At 44.1% G+C, this 19072-nt stretch overlaps 1 protein-coding gene across 1 annotated transcript; it reads left to right on the forward strand.

The window, feature by feature from the left end:
- The first annotated feature begins 418 nt into the window (after positions 1 to 418).
- Positions 419 to 13938, forward strand: urb1 (URB1 ribosome biogenesis homolog). Its single transcript, XM_040130965.1, has 39 exons — positions 419 to 707; positions 923 to 1062; positions 1170 to 1321; positions 1405 to 1534; positions 1635 to 1731; positions 1815 to 1900; positions 1988 to 2113; positions 2194 to 2324; positions 2411 to 2606; positions 2714 to 2851; positions 2992 to 3165; positions 3262 to 3394; positions 3507 to 3629; positions 3711 to 3823; positions 3938 to 4057; positions 4623 to 4739; positions 4884 to 5022; positions 5128 to 5286; positions 5566 to 5765; positions 5859 to 6077; positions 6158 to 6343; positions 6480 to 7317; positions 7442 to 7646; positions 7727 to 7913; positions 7999 to 8057; positions 8165 to 8352; positions 8444 to 8554; positions 8647 to 8710; positions 8796 to 8964; positions 9352 to 9454; positions 9550 to 9710; positions 9793 to 9904; positions 10135 to 10241; positions 10481 to 10624; positions 10815 to 10924; positions 11055 to 11261; positions 11465 to 11706; positions 12202 to 12780; positions 13591 to 13938. Exons 1-39 carry the CDS (start codon positions 581 to 583, stop codon positions 13773 to 13775), a joined length of 6777 nt encoding a protein of 2258 aa, XP_039986899.1. The 5' UTR covers positions 419 to 580; the 3' UTR covers positions 13776 to 13938.
- The last annotated feature ends 5134 nt before the right edge of the window (positions 13939 to 19072 follow it).

Genomic DNA, 19072 nt, shown 5'->3' on the forward strand with positions numbered 1-19072 from the left:
AGTTTTTTGTTAAATAATTAGTAAGTGTCAGTGTGAGGGCTTTCTATAAAGTGGATGACGTCTGTGTTGTCTCTGAAATAACTTCATCAGAATGTATATGAAGACTCATCATAATATTCAAGCACAATACATAAAACATATAAATTCACAATTCAATGAGACAAAAACAGCTGCTAAATTGGATACAGCGCTACATTTTTATGCATTTTGCCCCTTAAGACGTGTATGGGTTTCCAATGGGTCTTTAGGTCTAAGTGTGCGTTATAAAACATAGTATATCTCTATTGAAGAGGTATTAACGGCCCAATCAGTTATGCAGCGGTAATGCAGCTTCGGGTCTACCGAGCCGTAGAGGCTGGAGCAGGAACAACCACTTTCCCCGGAGGGAAACGGAAGAGAAAGGGTGCGGAACTGAAGTTCGGCAGAACAAAGGTTTCCGACCGGACGACGTTGCCGTTGGACAGCTTTCTGTTTACAACACGGCGTGGGTGACTGTGACAGAGCTTTTTATGGCAGGGCAGCGGGAATAAAACTACGAGTGGCTACCGGTTTTTTTTTTTGTTTTCTTCTACATATCAAAATGGGTAAAAGGCGCCGCAGCGAAGGCTCGGAGGAGCCAAACGCTCCGGTGAAAAGAGAAAAAGTTCCGGAGTTCAATGGGACCGTGTTTAAAGCCATGCTCAAGGAACCCACCACAGCCATGAAGGGTGAGTGTAGATGGACGCGTTGTCGTTGTTACAGCAGTGCTCGCTTTTCTCACAGAAGGGATTCTGAGTCCGTCCATCCATCCACCCCCCACTTCGGCGTAGTCAGCGTTCGAGCGCCATCCCTCCTGCCTGGGGTGTCTGCAGATCTCTCCTGTCCTCTCCTCTCCTCTCCTCTCCTCTCCTCTGATTCACCATTGCATTTTTATCGCCTGCAGGACTGGAGACGTTCACGTCAACCGCTAAGAAGCTGCCGTGCTCAGACCTGTACGACGTGGTTGAAGGTTATATTAAGATCTCCATGGAGTGTGCAGAAATATTCAAATTGCTGGAGGGAGAGAAGCACATAGAGAGTGAGGTAAGCTGAGGTCCTTTTCAGGGTGGATGGGACTGACTGACTGGCTGGCTGGCTGGCTGTCTGCTTTCGGACGAGTGAATCCCTGATCCAATCTTGCCTCTGTCCAGACGATGCTGATTTTTGAGAGCTTGGAGATGATCCTTCTGAGGACAGCCAGTGACCTGTGCCACTTCAACACAGTCGGCAACGCTATCGTGAAGAAGACTGTATCCAGCTACATGAAACTCCTGCAGGGATCTTTCCAGTCAGAAAATCACAGGTTGGTTCTGCTGACCCCAGCACGGGGACCTCCACGTCGGCCCTCAGCACCCTTTAAAATGTGCCTTTTCCCCTCGCGCACAGGTTTGTCCGACAGTGCCTCAGTCTCCTGTCCGCCTTGGTGTCTCAAGGTCCAGAAGCTGCCAGAGAAGTCCTGAGTCACATCCACATCAGTAAAGCTCTGGCTGGACTGGCAAAGAGAAGAGATAAGAAGGTGTGATTGTAGCATTTGTCTCTTTCGGCTGATGGAGTTGTAATGGAGTTGTTGGGTTCAGTAGATATGTATGCTCACATTTTTCTCTGCAAATTCCCAGGGAAGACCTGATGTCCGCATGGCTTTTATCCAGTTTGTGCTGTCCTTTTTGGTGTCCGGAGATAATTCCACAGTGGGACAGATATTAGAGATCAAAGGTAATGATTATGTATGTATTACACTTTACTCAAGGAACTGTTACCTGCGGCGTGTTGTTGACATGTATTGTTTGGTGTGTCAGAGCTCCTGCCAGAGATCCTGGGTACGGGTCTGAAGGAGGACAGGATGTCTCTCGTCAATCTGATATTGTCCACGCTGAAGTCTAGGGTAAGTGTTCAGCGGCTCGCACGTGCCATTTAAAACTCAGCGTGTGGGTTTGATAATTATATTTGTCGTTATTTTATCTTTCTGCAGGTTTTACTAAACAAGGCCATAAGTAAAACACAGAAAGTGCGATTTTTCACTCCTGCTGTACTGGCCAACATCGCGTCTCTGTATAAATGGAATGGGATTGTGGATGCAACCACTGATGATAACAGAGTAAGTTAGTTGCTCTTTCTCTTGTGTTTGTTGAATCAAACGCTCTGTCAGCAAAAATTGGCTTATTTATTTTTTGCAAGATGGTGGAGAACGCAGAGTGCGCTGGGATATCTGTCGTCCGGGAACTTGTCCACAGCTTCCTCCTTGACCTCTGTTGCTCTCGTAAGCACGGAATCAGCTTTCATGATGCCAGCTTTGGGACAGCCGGCAGGTAAGTCATCTGTAGGATGTCAAGTTTGCCTCGCCACTCCTCTGGAAAACCCCGTCGCGTTGACGTCGGATTTTGTCTTTTTCTAGAGCTGGTAACATCGTCCTGCTTCAGTTCTTGGTGGGGCTGAAGCAGGCCACGGAAGACGAACTGGTGGCAGAGCTGGTGGTGGACGTACTGAAATCTAGCCCAGATATGCTGGCCAGATACTTCAAAGAGACTCAGTATTCATACACCCCCCGCCTCAAAAGTGCTTGGCAAGACAATGTCAGGTTACTTAAAAAGGTAATTCTTTCTGGTGTGTTTGTTTATCTTGAGACATCCGCATTAGATAATACCTTTTTTTCTATTTTTAAAAGACAATAATGGTCCTGTTGGCATTTTTGTTTCAGATCTATCAGGCCCAACCAGAACTTTCCGCAGTCTTTCAAACTTGTGAGGTCATCCCTCTTCCTCGCCTGCTCTCCATGATTATGGTGATATCTTTTCCTCCTGTCTGTAACAAGGCCTTCTTCACACAAGGGCTCAACGTAAGTAACCGAAAGTAGCCTCGTGAAATAAATTCATTAGCACTGTCAACAATGTGGAGGAAATAAAAGAAAAAAAAAACTTTGAAAATGTATAGTACTTGGGCATATGTTTTCAGAGTATCTCCTCTTGTATCTGACAGCTTGCCAACACAGCAGTGCAGCTCACAACTCTGTCCATGATGAATTTCATCTTGAAAAGGGCCAACAGGAATATAGAGTACCTTCTGGACAAGTCTGAGGGGCACAGCTCAGATTTATACACCCTCGACATGATGGGCGATTTGGTGCAGCAGTACAGGGAGACGCTCAGCAAGGCAAGCTACAGTAAAAGGGGCAGTCACCATTCACACAAATGATGGTGATGCACCATTCAACAACTCGCGTCTCCACTTTTTTGTCCTCTGCTCCAGATTTTGCCCGATATGACGAGCATAGTTGCAAAGTGGCAGTCACTTAGCAAGAAGGAAAAGATGGACGGTGAGGAAAAAAAGGCCAAAACAGAAGGGAGTGCTGAACAGACGGATAATAAAAATGAAGCGCCTGGTAATTACATTTACAGTAAATGTATATATTTTTGTGCTGATCAGTCCTCTAAAACAAAGGGGAAAAGAAAAGCAGCGTCAGTTGACTGACTCCTGTATTTTATGTTGAGCAGGTGCTGAGACAGCGGAGGTCATCCTGCTCAAGGCTCTGATTCTTCAGGTCATTTGTCTTTACCAGAAAGTGGTGCCGCATCTGGTTAACCAGTGCAAGTTTGACTTCAGCAAGCTCCTAAAAGGTAGTGGTTTTTTTTTTTTCAGTATTGTTGTGATGTTTAACAATAGGCTTTAAAGCTGAATCATTGTTCTTGCCTCTCTAGGGATTGTGTCAGAGAAAGGAATGAGGGAAGAAGTTCCCCCGGTTTTGCAGTATCAGATACTGCAGTTGGCCTTGGATCTCCCGGCGAGCAAGTTCTCCTGGTTCCGCATACAGGTGAAGAAGTTAAAATGTTGTCGTTAGTTTACTATTTAGTGTCATTTTCAATGATAGTTGTTGCTTTGTAATCAACTTTGTTTATGGTGTGTTCGATGTCGCTTGTATTCCCAGGATGTTGCAGATGCGGAATCACCGTCTGGAGAGAGGTCAGTACTTTACCTGCTTCTCAAAATGTTTGTCAGCAGTAGCAGCAGCCACTTGAAAACCTCCACACGGATGCTGGTTCTTAAGGTAAGGAACATTTCCCCTTTTCCTCTGTGCATTTGCCTTCAGTTTGCACTATGTTTGAGACATAGATATTTAGATATTTAAAGTAACACCAAATCTTCCAACCAGGCAGGCACTGGACTTGATCATTGTTTACCCCTAATTAACAGTGGGATTTTTCTCCATACTTTAGAAGGACATATAATCAACAACATATTATTCCAACAAAAACTCAAATACACATTTTTAAAAATACATTAGCACATGTTAATCCCCACAGTAGTTCTCAAGAGTAAAATGACAGCTTGAAGAATTTATTATTTCATATTGGACATGTTAGCAGCTATACCGGGGGATGGTTCAGTCCCTACAGTCAAGAAAAGTAGTCTGTCCTGAAGCATAATAATACTGTAGTAAAAACCGCATATTTATGAGATTAATGAAGTGAGAGCATCGTAGGGAATACGTATGTTAATATTTAACTGCAAGAGTTTCACACTAACTTTACCAATTTGTTCCCAACAGTATTGCTAAAACTTCGTTTTAGGAAAAAGCAACCGCTGTTCTGTATTTCCTGCCTTGTATTCAGGTGCTAAAGGACAGTGGGGTGTTTGAGTACACCTGGACTGAACTTGAACTCTGGCTTGACCAGCTGGCCAAAGTAGAGCCGAACCAACAAGAGACTGTTATCCAGTTCCTGGAGAGGGTGAGTCCATCTACGTAACGTATTTGTTTAAATCTCAGCATTTCTAAATATTACTGTTTATACTGTTGGTTAGACAAAATAAGAAATTTTGAATAGTAACATAGTAGTTATAGTTGATCATGAACTCCTGGTCTCTTGCTCTAGGTATTGGTGAAACTGGTGTGCAATTCCTACGCATACACAGATAAGGTTGCCAGCCTGGTCCAGGAGGCAGCTTATCTGCAAGCCAACCTGAGTAGCCAGGAGGGCGACACTGCTAGTATCCCTGTCTCTCACATAGATGGTGAGCATTTCAAGATGGAATACAAGTTGATTTCTTCCAGCCATAAATATGTCTGTGAAATGTTTTTTTTTTTTTTTTTTTTCAATCCGACCATGTGTTTCGTAGATGTCTTAGACATGCTAGATGTCATTATGGAGGGCAATGACGGTGAGATGGAGGATTTCGGCCCAGCTCTGAGTGAAGACCTCATTATCCAAACCTTCCCCTTCAGTGCGGTGGTTCCTGCTGCTATGGAGGCCCGAAACAAACTGCCAGCAAACCAAGGTGAAGCACGTCTGCCGCAGTTTAGACCAGTAGTAAACATATTAAATCAAAAAGTGGAGAGTGGGAGAACTTGTTTTGGGGCCAAAATGGCAAAAATGGTTATAGTGTTAATGCACACCTAAATTTTCTTTTGCAGCTTGACAATTAAGAATTTGCTCCATCAAAAGTGCAACTTTTCATATGTATGCTTGACTTGTCTTCTCTGTTCTGATAAGTATTTTGAAATTACCTGTATTATATGCTGTAATGTTGATAACAATCTGTCTTTGCTTCCCTCAGGAGTGGTGTATGAGTACTTATCTGCTGTGCTCTCCGATGTGCTGCACTGTCAGAGAGAGCCGCTTCCCCTCTGTCTGGCACTGCTGCAGTACGATAAAGAGCTTGTTTCCTCTGAACTCTCTGCTTCTCCTCATCCCGCCATCATACACCTTCATCAGTATTACTCCAAATGGCTGCCACAGAAGTGCCGGGAAGAGCTGGTCAGTGTTTGGTGCCACCAAGAGAGTGTTTAACTGAAAGGTTGATGTTGTAATTTCCGTATGTAGAAAATTGCAATTCCCTTTCTTTTGCAGTTCAGGTCCTCTGAATGCCATTCGAAGGGATTGCCAAACCTCAATTCATACACTGCACTGATGAAAACTGCGTATAGCCAAGGGCCAAGCGCTTTGCTTGAGGACACCTTCAGGAAAAATGTGGAAGAAACTCTAGCTTTCATGTCGATGGCTGAGTTTCCAGTTGCAATCAAGCAGATCTTACTCTACATCAAATCAACAGTGGAAAACTTTGGCACGGTAAGACCACAAGACAAGCTCACTATTCAGTAAATTGCTAATTTAAAAGCATTCACAGCACATTATATTCCTCTGCACAGTTCTCCAATGACATAGGAGCTGCCCTTTTGAAGACCTTAATGGGACAACTCCAGGTTTTGGTGACCGAGCTACAAGGCTTTCAGGAGACCAAAAAGCCTGAGCCAGCAGTCGAGAACGTCCAAGAAGGATCAGACCTCTTCCTGGAACGCAACCAGTCGACCACAGTAGAAGCCGATAAAGAGCAGGTTAGAAAAAGTTCAGCTTTCACACTGACTTTTATTTGATGGATCCTTTTTTGGGTCAAAGTATGACCAACAATATCAGGTTCATTTCTACTAATTTTGAATTTAGTACATCTAATGTCACCCCCTTTCTCTTCAGATCCTTCTTTCGGCTCTTGGCTCCATCTTCAAGCATCCATGTTTGGAGCAGTGGTTTCTGGCTCTGGAGCTTTCTGCTTTGCCTCCTCATACTCTGAACCCTGTCAGACTAAAGCATCTGTGTGCTCAGCTGACTGATGACATTCTAGCATTTCTGAAGACCAGCGCCCCCATTCTTTGTGATCTGAGTCATCTGGAGCTTCTTAGTAACTACTTGGGGGCTATAGAAAGGGCTGCTCTCAAGGAATTGATGGAGAAGGGCTCTCATGCTGCAAAGACACAGTCCAGACCTTTCCAGGGCCTCCTGTCTCTGCACAGCTACATGGACTCCTGCCATCTGAGAGAGGTGGTCTCCAAGTTGCTGCTGCTCCCCCAGGAGAGCCTCATCTCTCCCAGCATTGAGGGCACACATGACAAGCTTAGTGTCTATGGTCAGGCAGCACTGCAGATCCTTACAGAGAGTAAATCTAACCCTTCCCAGGACCACAGCCCTTTTCTGACGCAGGCACACCTCCGCGGCCTGGGCACACTGCTGTTGTCCTGCTCCAGCCCTGCGCTGGAGGCATTCCTGCTCCAGGCTCTGTCCAGTGAGCCAGGCAGTGCCAAACTCATCCACACAGATGTGCTCCTGCACTGTCTCCAGCAGCCTCTCTCAGACACTCAGGCCATCGGCTCCCTGCTGCTGCAGAACTCCTCCACCCACCGCCTCTGCTTTGAGGCGTGGTGCCTAGAGCCGGCAAACATGGAGAAGCTCTCAGACCAGACAGAAAGATTCCTTCCACTGATCAATACCTACTTACAGGTGGCAAGTAGAGATGACCCAGCCAGACCCAAAGATGGTTTGTACTAAGACAGGTTCTCTATTGTCTAAAAGTATACAGCAACAGAATTCATGTCACTCGTTTTTCAGTCATTGCCTGTTGTATATTGATTTGGATAAGCTCAATTACTGTGTTTTTCTAGTGCAAAAAGAAGTTTTAAAAGCCCTGAAGGAAACACTACTCGCCAAATTGTCCCAACTTGTTCTGGGAAACCTGACAGAAGACTCTGGAGCCCAGCTTGCAGAAACGCTGGCCAGTCTGATCAAGCTCGCTGCGAACATCAAGGACATCCGGGATTTGATCAACGATCTGCCCAATGTTCTACAGAAAGTGGACAGTTTTGAAAGGTAATAATGAACTCATGACAAAAGGTAAATTATCAGTGTCACAATGTATTAGCTAAATGATTTTTTTTTTTGTATTCCAGGTGGCAACTAGTAGAAGTTATCAACGAGAAACTGGCTGATTGCCCAGAAGAACAAGAAACCTGGAGGAAGTCTGTCACAGCTGCTGCTCTCAAGTGTCTCATCACCTCTTATAGTCACTCTAAAGACCAGGCTACTTCGCCCTCAGAGCAGGAGCAGAGCATCCTGGAAAAACTGCACAGGCTCCTAGTGGGTTTGCTTTCCTCATACATATTCTACATGTATGGCTTTACTTTGTGCATTTCATTATTTATCTTCTTTTTTTTTTACACAGACATCAGCTGAAGACATCACTGCATCTGAGTGGAACAGTTTTGTCAGGAACGGACTGAAGTAAGATATTTGTCGAAATCCATTCTGCCATTTGATCCACACTGTCGCATCAGATAATTTTTTCTTTTTTAAATGAATGACCTAAAAAATATATTCACCCACTCTAGGTATCGCTACAGAGATCACCACTTCCTGAACACTTTGAGCCACCTGTTGAAACTGATCTATGGCGGCAGTGAGGTCCAGAAGAATCTGCTGCCTTTATCCACACTGCACATGATGACCAGCAGCCATTCTCTGTTCCTGCCAACCATGCTGGACTCTGATGAAGAGCCTAGCAGATGTCAGGCTAAAGGTACCATACACAGAAAAAGACTAAATTACAAACCTAAAGCCCTACTCCTCAATCACTGAATACAACCATGTTTATTTTGTTGTAATTTCAGAAGCGTTAGTGTCCCTTCTTCTCTGTCTGGTGAAGAAATGCCCAGCAGTCTGTAACATCAATCATTTTGTCATACTTTTGGGAGCATATGGAGCTACCCTGAATACTTCAGGTAAAGCATGAAATCTAAGGACTTAGGAAGGTTTGTGTTTGTGTTTGTGTGTGTTGTCGTCCTTTCTTCTTACATCTTGTGTCGTTTTGCAGATCAGAATCTGTTGCTGCTTCTTCGCGAATATGAAAGCAACCACGTCAGTCTGCTGAAGTTTCAGTAAGTTACATTCGCATTTTTACGTTGTACATGCAACAAGTGCGCTTGTCCGTCGCAAACACTCAGCTTGAGTTTTCAACGGCAGATCCTTCTTGTGGGGCCCGGCAGCTGTGGAGCACCACAAGACCAGGAAAAGCCTGGGAGCCTCTCTGTGGAAGCAGGCGAGCTCAGACGACCTGTTGGCCCTGCTGAAAACTGACAGGATGCTCAAAACTATTGCACACTTTCCCCAGCAACGCAGAATCATCCCTCAGGTAGATATTTAAGTCATATTTACTTTCCAGAACTACAGTATCTCAAATATCCCTTTTTGGTGTCTCGCCGTGCAGATAGTTTTTGACATATTTGAGATATCTGAGCTATGTTTTTTTTTGGTTGGAAGTAGTTCCAAATTGTCCGCAGTGAGGTCTGGGAAATAACCAGGGATCGAGTTTCTCAAAAGTAGTTTTTCATTTCTTTGAGCAGCGAAAATGAAATTCCACTCACCTCCACTGTGCTGGTGCGGTTTGCAGAAATCCCAGTTGGGATATCATGAAACCTCACATATGTGCATGGCTATATACCATCAGTAGTCAGTGAAACAATGTTTTTTGTTATTTGGCTGAACTGACCTTTAATATAAATTTCTTGCTCTCTTACAGGAAGGGCATGAGCTGCTGTACAACAATGATGCATTGAAGGATCTTGGGGATCTGTACGATCCCTGTTTTCTTTTGCCTCTATTCAGCGCCATACTGCAGCCAGGTGAGCGTATTTAACTGCTGTTGTCATGGAGCCTAACCATCAGTTTAGGTCATCAAGGCTGACATGTGTTGCTTTCTTCATCCTCTACGTGACAGAGTGTGTTATTGACTGCCTCAAGTTTGTATCCAGCCACGCCCTTGGATTAACTGTAACGGCTCTAAGTAGCTACGACGCAAAGGTGAGAGCGGCAGCGTACCACGTGCTGAGCTGCTTCTACCAACACCTGGAGGGTGCCCGGTTCAGGGAGAAGAGACAGGTAAAGTGACAGGGGGTTGGCGTGTGAGTATTTGAAAGGAGTCACCTCCAGAAACACTGATGGGCTTGTGTTTGTCAAACAGCTGCTGTACTTGATGGACACAGTGAAGAATGGAATTCGACAGCAGAATCAAAGACTTCCGTTCGTCCTGACCACTTACATCGCGAAAGCGGCTCAGCAGATGCTAAAACCTGGTGTGTAACCTTGAAAACTTGAGCTAGTCTCTGGCCATGGTCATTTGACCCATGATATTTACTTTAGGATATTTGTTAAAGACTTGTCTTAGACTGAACTAACGAGGAAGTAAACTTCACTCTTTTTGTGTGCTTTGCTTCATTCCTATATACAATATGTTACCAACGCAATAGCCGACTTTGCCCACAGGATCATTGACCCTTTTTCCTTTCTTTACCTGGTTTCCCAGAGGACCACATGTATGTGGTTTTAAACAGGTTTCTGCTGTCCCATCAGAGTTTGGACTTCAGAAGAGTCCCTGAGTTCTTCAGGCTATTCTATGGCTTTGACTTGGAGGTAAAGTGTTACAGTAAACTGCTTTTTATTTTCTTGTTCAACAAGTCATTAATCACGATTTGTGTATTTTACCCTGAACAAATAAACGACTGTCCAAATAAACTCTTTGTGCATCAACAACTTTCAGCCTTCATCTGTTTGCTTTGCTTAGCTCAGGCTTTTTTTAGACTGATGTTATCTGTTTCTGTGACGGGGTGTTAGCTGTGGGAGTATTACTGACCGTCTGCTATTTTCTGCAGCACAAGATGGAACGCGAGTGGATCCTGAGTGTGCTGGAGGAAGGGATAAGTGATGGACACTGCTATGACTTGTGCAACCAACAAGGCATCTTTCAGAGCCTTTTGGGCTTCAGCAGCAGCCCCCTTTGTGATGAACACTCCCAGGTACAGAATCACAATGATTCGACACATTAATGGGGAAGTCAAGACGGATGACAGAGTCTTAAACTCTGTGAAGAAAAAGGATATATAAGGAACATAAGCATAAATAGCTGCTCTGAAAAACACATAAGGAAAAGGCAAAAAACAGAGTTATGTCTAGTTTGGATTTATTTCACATGTATTTTTCAACCAGGCACAGATTATCAGGGTGTTGTGCCAGGCAGCCCGTGTGACCAAGGCGGCTTATGACCTCATCAAAAGCTGTGGGCTCCTAACCTGGATGATACAGGTGGTTGAAAAAAGGTAAGCTTGAGAGTAAGGTCCGCTCTTAATTTTGGCTCTCTACTTTGACAGTGTCATTCACATTACTACAATAATCTCTTCAGTCACTTTCATATTTTCCACATCGGTCTGTACTTATTATCCTCCTCAGGACTCGGGACCAGCATCTGCTAAGTGCCATCATAGATCTGCTCCACGCGCTGTGGTTTACTAACCTCGGGCAGAAGGAGAAGCAGGTGGATGGAGCGAAAACCTCCTCGTCAACGGGGGAGAAACCTCAGAGCTCAGTGAAGTGTCTCCCTCTCCCACTGATCAATGAGTTCCTTTGTGTGACATCAACTATCAGCCGACGCCTCAGGTAGAGCACCGTAATTGTCGGATACGTTCAAAAGTGCCAGGCAGTCACAGTGGAAAAAAATGTTAATGTGATTTAACTTAAGTTTCAATTCGCTCTTCAACCAGGACTTGTTGTCAGAAGTTGCTGACAAAGGTTCACACATAATAAATGTTAACTGTCTTCTGGTCAAGTATGTCAGTGTTTGTTTGACCTCCTCCTGTCAGGTTGGGTATGAAGGCTGCTCAGCTCAGCCTGTTCCTGCAGACCCTTTGCTCCGTACTGAAGCATCGTGGGACAGCTCTCAATGCAAACAAACAGGCCGAGCGGCTCACACTCCACCCACACTCTCTCTCCTGCACCGAAGCCCTCGCTCTGCTCCTCTGCTGGGCCTCCCTGTCCCGCAACAAGGCGCTCTTTACCCAAATCCAAGACTTGTCTGAAAAGTGCAAAGTGAAGGAATTGCTGGGTGAGTGCCATTGATTGTGTCCTTCAACAAATTCTATCACACTAAGGAGCTTGTAAAATGGTGTCATGGTTGTCTTTCTTTCTAAGAGGTGGAGAAAATACTGTAAACACCTAAATTAAAAGGAGGTAATGAGTAAAAAAGCCTCCATTAATACCCATAAAATTACGATTAATATTTAATATTGGGCTTTCAGGGCCTACAATGAAGCAAAGCCCATGTTATAAAGCTTGCACTCCTCAAAACCCTAGCGCAACAGCTCTGGTCAATAGCCGTTCCAGAGTTGCTGCTCCTTTGCTAACCCCCTGTTCTCTCCTCTGTGAAGAAATGAACAGAAATGAGGCTTCAAAAGTATCACGCCATTACATGTGATGTCATGACATGTCATACTTTTCCCATTACAAACTGGAGAATTTAGAGCTTTCTTCTGTTTCACGGTATCTAAATCATTCAATGTATTTTTAATGGGATAAACATGGTCTTGTTCTTCCTCCTCAGGGATGGGGAAAGATAAGGCCCGAAGTAAAGTCTCCTTTTCCCAGGCCTGCACACAGAAAGAGAACCTGGCAGAAGATGCTGAAACTGAGAAACAAAGAGAGAGTCCCCTGACAGCGTGTAAATTTTACCTCAAAAGTATCTTTGTTCACTGGGAGCCTGTGTTTCCCTTCTCTGAACCTCAGCAGGTTCAGCCAAGAAACAAACTGGATCCCAGACAGCTGGCCATTGATACTGCGCACCTGCTCACCAAGTGGTCCCTGAGGTGCTTGGTGGAGGACTCGTATGATGAAAACAGAACAAAGGACTTCTTGCACTGGGTTGAAAAGGCTGTGATTAAACACAGGGAAATTGTGGACGTTGTGCTGCTCGATCCTGGCCTGAAAGCTGACCTCCTTCGACTCTACCACCAGGCCTTTGAAGCTCAGTGTCACTCCAGCATTGTGGCAAGAGGGGAAGCCTTACAGCGATTCACTAACATTATGATGCGCTTACTGGAGACCCAAGGCCACATTCCAGAGCTGCACCAGGCAGTCATCTCTGCATGCCTGCCAGAAGACACTCATGATCAGTCTAGACGAGGTAAGAGCCTGCCACCTTATTCACAGACCAAGACTCACAGATCTGTGACTGAATACTATATCATTAGAGTGAAAATACTCTAATTCACTTAAATACTCCATTTTCCACTGCATATCACCACAAGATCTCTGACTAATTGGGGTCACAGAGATGTTAAGAGCAGGGTTGCCCAAGAACATTGTTGAAAATGTTTGCTTTTTTTTTTTTTTTTAAATTAACTACTAAATGTACTGAATGAAAGAAAACTGGCATGTGTGTCCTATGACTGTTATTACGTTATTAAAATAACATTAAAAAAAAAAACCTAGTCCAATTCAGCAGTGGACTATGAAACTGGATAAAGACATTGTTAAATTTTGCAACTTTTATTGTAGCTCCCATCAAATACTAAGTGTCGGTGAAGTGTTGCTCCTACAAAACAGTGCAGTCAGTCAATTTTGGTTAATTACATTACTAGAAATCAGTTTAACTACATATCCCTGCGTGTATCACATTTTGCATTACTAAGCATCATTCAAAAAAGCCATTCGAAGTACAAATCGTGAAGACAAGTCAAACATTCCCAGCTGCTGATTGAGACAGATGGAAATCTGCACTCAGGCATGCAGCAGAAACTTGATTTTGACACAGTCTCTCTGACACATGCATACTAACCGAACTATAAAAACATGACTAAGTGCGTGTTTATTTTTTCGCTGTCAATATCTGGAAAGCCAGATAATGACACTCTGGTGTGTCCCCCGGCAAAACGAATCATTTATAATTAGTTGTAATGTAAATGAATGAAGTCTCTTGTTTTCTCCCTTCCAGAAGCAGGGCTGTATCTGTTGTCGCTGTACATCCACGAGCTGTGGAGCGGCGCCACATCGGCAGAGCTGTTCTGGTCTCATGTCCGTGGGGTGACCAGAGCCAAGTGTAGGCGACGGAAAGCATCCAGATCGCCACAAACAGCCCTCAGAGCCATCTGTAATGACATCGTCACGTTAAAGAGTTAACTGTGACATCCGAACACAACAGTGCTCTTTTAAATAGACCCACTTACAAGAAAGCCTGTATTTGTTAATTTTGTTATGCCTAGTTTTGTTACTGTAAAAAAACTGAAGATACTTTGTAAAAGCCTCTATTATAAAATGTTGATTTACAAATCTGTCACAAATTTGTACATGTTTTTTTTTTTTTAACATATGGTTCCTATATTACCTCATTCTAATACTGTCTGAAATTGTAAATGAAAACTTTGGGTTTTACAACACAATCTGTGTTGTGGACTAAATTCAAGAAGTTGGATTCCTCGCAGTAAAGCTGCCATCACGATGAATCACAATAATGTACCTGTGCTCTCGTTGTCATTTTAACATCTAGTGTTGTATGTACACACACTGCTGGTTAAAGCACAGAGTAATATTTACTTAACATTTTGTTTATGGGTAAACGTAGCCTTGCAATTTGTAGGTGTTCAGTGAAGCTGAATGAAAGCAGAATTACTGGCTATTCCTTCTTTTACACAGCTACAAAATCTCTAATCTCTAATTTCTGCGTTCCCCTGGCATTATCTTCACAGCTGTGTTTTAATCACCATCATTTTCGAATTAGTGCTCGTCACCTCAGTTTTCAACATTTTTGTTCATATCCATAAAAAGTGCTCTCGTTCAGATTCAGCCTCGGGTCACGCAGCTGATATTCTGTGGCTTCCTTTGATTTTGGATCTGTGACTCCTGCAGTAATAATGAGAGAAAAATGTTTAAAAGTTAATGTAGAGCTTTGTGGCTTTAGCTTCATTTAGCGTGTCTCAGTTTGTAAACCCACTTCCCTCCGCTTTGATTCAAGGCAGTGAAGACACTGGAAGACGATGCATCACGCTTACCTTGGTAAGTTTCCAATGGTCGACATTAGATTCAAACTGAGGAAGAGGAATCCCACAAAAGCGGCCAGAATTATCCAAAATATTATAACAATTGAGTCTGAAAGGGAAGTGGGAAAACTGCTGTTATATTCATTCAACAGGAGGAGACAAATACACAATTATGCAAACGTAAAGACTTACATTTGTTGTATTTCAGCTTGCTCTCATCCACGACCACAGGATCAAGATAATCGTAATAGTATTCCCATTCATAAGTGAAAGCGCTGGTAGAGTTTCCCATTACACCCATCATCTCAGTGTGTGGGAGAGAAGTAACTCTTGTCTCATTCCATTAAGGTTAGAAAAATGAAAAACAAAATCACTGTTGCTTGGTACATCTGTAGAAAGTTGGTCTGGTGTATTTCAGAAGGACTAGAGAAAAGTCCCCCTCATCCTTATCTCCATGTGTGTGTGTCTGTTCGACTCATGGCTGCCCCCCCCCCCCCCCATCATCCTCCCACCTCCCTCGGTCGGTTGTGCTGATGGCTGTAGTTCAGCGGATGAATGCAGTGTGCGGGTTTGGCCGGATGAGTGCACGATGGAGCCATTAAATGGGGCCCCAGAAAACCGTTTGGGAACCCGACTGGGCAGGGAAACGTGACCAATAGAAATACCTACTGTTGTGCTCTACTGCGTTATTTGCGATCACTGAGTGGGTCTGTCGAGACGCCTTATCTTATTATACGACATTATTATTGTTATTACTTTTCGATTTTTTTTACATTTCGATGGATCCTTGGTAGTTTTCAAATGTCATGGTGCTACACACTCCGGGACACTAGGGGGCGTCCGTGTGTCTTCATTTCTCTCGGATAACCCCCCCCCCAGCTACGGGACAACCGGACCGGGTCTGGACGAGAGAAACTCCACTAAACCTGGGTGCTGAGAGCCACATTCAATGCTACGATTCAAAACTAACAATCTAACTAACAAAGTGTCAGATGAAGCGTGTCTATGTTTTGTGAGAGATTAATTGATATACCAAAAATAGGAAACCCTATTATCATGACTTAGTAATGTGAGATAGTTTGAGCTGAAAGAACAAAACATCTGCCAATTACAGAGTCACAAATTGATTGGTTTATTTCTACTATTGGTTGATTTCTGTTTTTACAATTATTCCGATTATAACATATCATGGTTGACAATAGTTTTTCATTACTGCCCTTCAGTAATTGTAAGTACAACATGCTGTTCTATGTGTTCAGGGGTATAACTTGTGTCCTTTCCTGTAATTTCCTGTGCCAATCACTTGCTTGTTCTTTCATCCCAACCGGATACCACGTCGCCTTCCGGGAGGATTGTGTGCGACGAAGACCAAGAGTGTCCTGGGACCAGCAAGTGGTGGGAGAATACAGCTACTTTGACAGGCGATCGGTGGCTGCAGCAGTTAAGGGTATCGAGAGGGACTTTTCCCTGTCTCTGCGTGACACTGAAGCCACGGCTGAAGGGGCAGGACGCCACTTATCGCCTCCGCATCCCCCCCTACAGAAGAGAGTGGCTTTGGCTCTCTATAATTAGGCTAACCCCTGTGTCTACAAAACTATAGCAGACCTCTTTCGCGGTGGGGGTGGCGTCTGTTTGCCGCTGTGTGCACGAGCTCTGCGCAGCAGTCAACAGAGCACTTCAAACTGCAGCTTGTCGTGGCACCAAACGACTCTGAGCTCGCGAAAACGGCAGACTTTTCCATCACACGCGTGGGATTCCTCAGTGTACTGGCGTACCAGAAAGTGTGCGCATTGCAATCATCAAACAACAACACCGCCAGACTGAGCCACCAAAGAGAGAAGGTTATCTTGCCTATCTTATTACAAGCAGTTGTGGACAGCAAAGGCGTGTTCTGGGATCTGAGCATGAGCTGCCCAACATGGTTGGATGATTCCAGCGGACTTGGAGGGTCATGGGCATATGACGATTTCCCCATTGGGATGCTCAACATCCGTGGATCGGCTAATGGCTGCTGTGTTCTCGGCCATGCAGGGTATCCTTCACAACACTGGCCTCTGAAACAGCACTCCGACACAAGCTGGTTTACTGCGGACCAAGAGCTGTTTAATACTCAGACCAGTCAAGCACTCAGCGTGGGCCAGCGTGCATTCGAGAGGCTGAAGAGTAGGTGGAGTTACCCCAGCCAACGAAATGACTGTGCCAGAGGCAGATTATGTTCTTGTGGCCTATGAAAAATATAAATACATATCTTTATAAATTTCTCTAATAAATTTTTTCAGTTATGGCTGTTGTGTCTTTCCCAGTTATGAAGATACATATTAATTACCAATTATACAAAACAATGTCATGAACTAATAGTTCAGACTGATTAGAGCTTTATTTTAATATTTTATTCAAACATAGTTTTCCCGATCCATTAGGTTATAAAACAACATTAAATGACTTATGTGACTTTCAAACTGTCACATGGACAATTTCATGGTGCTAAAATTGAAACAACAAAAGCAAAAAAAACCTTGGGAACATGAACAGCTGTGGGCGTTGCATTGAATGACTAACTAATTCATTGAGTATAAAATGTACTAGTACACAAGCTGTTAATCACAGTTAAGAACACTTACATAATTGCTATAGCAGAGTTAAACTACTAAACTACTAAATAAAGTTTTTAATTTCTTTTCAAGTAAAGGGAAAGTATATCTTTATCAGTGACGTTTGTCAAGTAAAGCCATAAACCTGTGTTCAGAATAAATAGTAACTGACTAAATACCATCAGTCCATTGCTGCTGTTCTGTAGTGGGATAAGAATGCGTTAGTGGCTACGAAGTTGATAAAAATAAAAATAAATCCATCAAAAGCCATAAAAAATGTGCCATTCATGAAACAGCCTGAGGCATACGTCCTCACAAAGCAGCGGGGTCCGTCGCAATCAGCTTTGCAATTTGCATTAAGCAAGAGGTAAGCAACTCACTGTCCCTGCTTCGAGCCTCCATCTCCTCACGCCTCAGCCTCTCCTCCCTTTCTGCCTCCCCTCGGCCTAAAGCCGTCTCCCGCTGCATCTCCTCACGCCTCAGCCTCAGCTTCCCTCTCCCAGTCTTCCCTCCTCAGCTTCCCGCTCCCTCGCCATCCACTGCCTGTGGCACTCTGCCAAGGCACTGAAAAACTCTTTTGTAGTGTCACGGCCAGTCCTTCCGATAATGAGTCTCTGAGGGGACAGAGTGGTTGTTAAACACCTGCATTGTTTATGTGCTACTCTATTTGATAAAAGGAGGTTTCCATGATTTGTTGCAGGGTATCCCTTTTTTTTTTATGTTCAAAACCCCCTGGGAACCTAATGAGTATATTGATTTAACCTTCTTTGAAAGCCAAAACCAATGTTGGGCTCTTTTCAGGGTGACAGAAAACACTCGACCATTCAGTGATGCAGCAGTGGTCGCTGTAGAGCCCACCCAGGGTTTAATGCTTCTCTGTCTACGCCGAAATAAAACTACTGCACATCAGTAGTATTCGGTTTTGTTATAGACAGGCAGGGACACTACTGAGACACCAGGGGAACCCAGGGGATCCGAGCCCATCACAGCCAGGCTTATCGCCCCTTCTACTGTCAGAGGTCCCGCCGCTCTCTGTAGAGTGTGATTTGCCTGTGAAACTGGAACACAAATGTATTTGGTTAAAACAAATAGAAACAGATGACAGTATTCGGTCTAATCCCAGCTGTGGGCATTCAAAAAATCTGACTTTCGAGGCCGCTGTTGTTCTCTGGTGGAGAGCATACCGTGTACCCAGCGTCTTGTTTCTTTCTTCTATTATTTTTTTTCCCTAATATGATCCAAAGCAACGCATAGTAATGCCTCCTCTGAATCCCTGTTTTATCCTTTGTAGGGACAGAGCTTCACTTTGTTGCCTGGATGCCACGTAAACTGAAACCACAAGCTGACGCCTGCTGACCCAGGTCTCCCACAGAGTGGAGTGAAAACCTTTAATTGTACACGTTTAATTCATTGTTGGCAAGGGGTTAAGCATTTTACACTGATGCTTCTCAATTATATTTATTAGGGACACAAATCCCAGATCACTCATTTTACATGAGCAAAACGGGCCCCGGTTCAAAGGTTTACCTCCCGCATATACGCTGCCGCAAAAGAAACAGCACGGCGACAGGCAAGTTGACCTCGCCTCTGCAGTGGGAACGGTCCGGGACGCACAGAAAACGTACGGGCACGAATTGGCACCCAGCACGCAGACAGGCCGCGTTCAGGGTCGCTCCTTGGTAGTCTAACCGTGGTTAGACCGACGCGTTCAATTTCCGTGTTTATCAGGTAGTTTTATGATTTTTTTTTTTTTTTTTTTTTAAGAATTAACTGAGAAGAGCACAGTGAAGTTGGTCACTTTGTTGGCAATCAAGAAATACCAAATTGGGAGGCGAGCGATTACAAAAAG

Source organism: Xiphias gladius, chromosome 7, assembly GCF_016859285.1.
Source record: "Xiphias gladius isolate SHS-SW01 ecotype Sanya breed wild chromosome 7, ASM1685928v1, whole genome shotgun sequence".
In the NCBI taxonomy this organism is placed as follows: Eukaryota; Metazoa; Chordata; class Actinopteri; order Istiophoriformes; family Xiphiidae; genus Xiphias; species Xiphias gladius.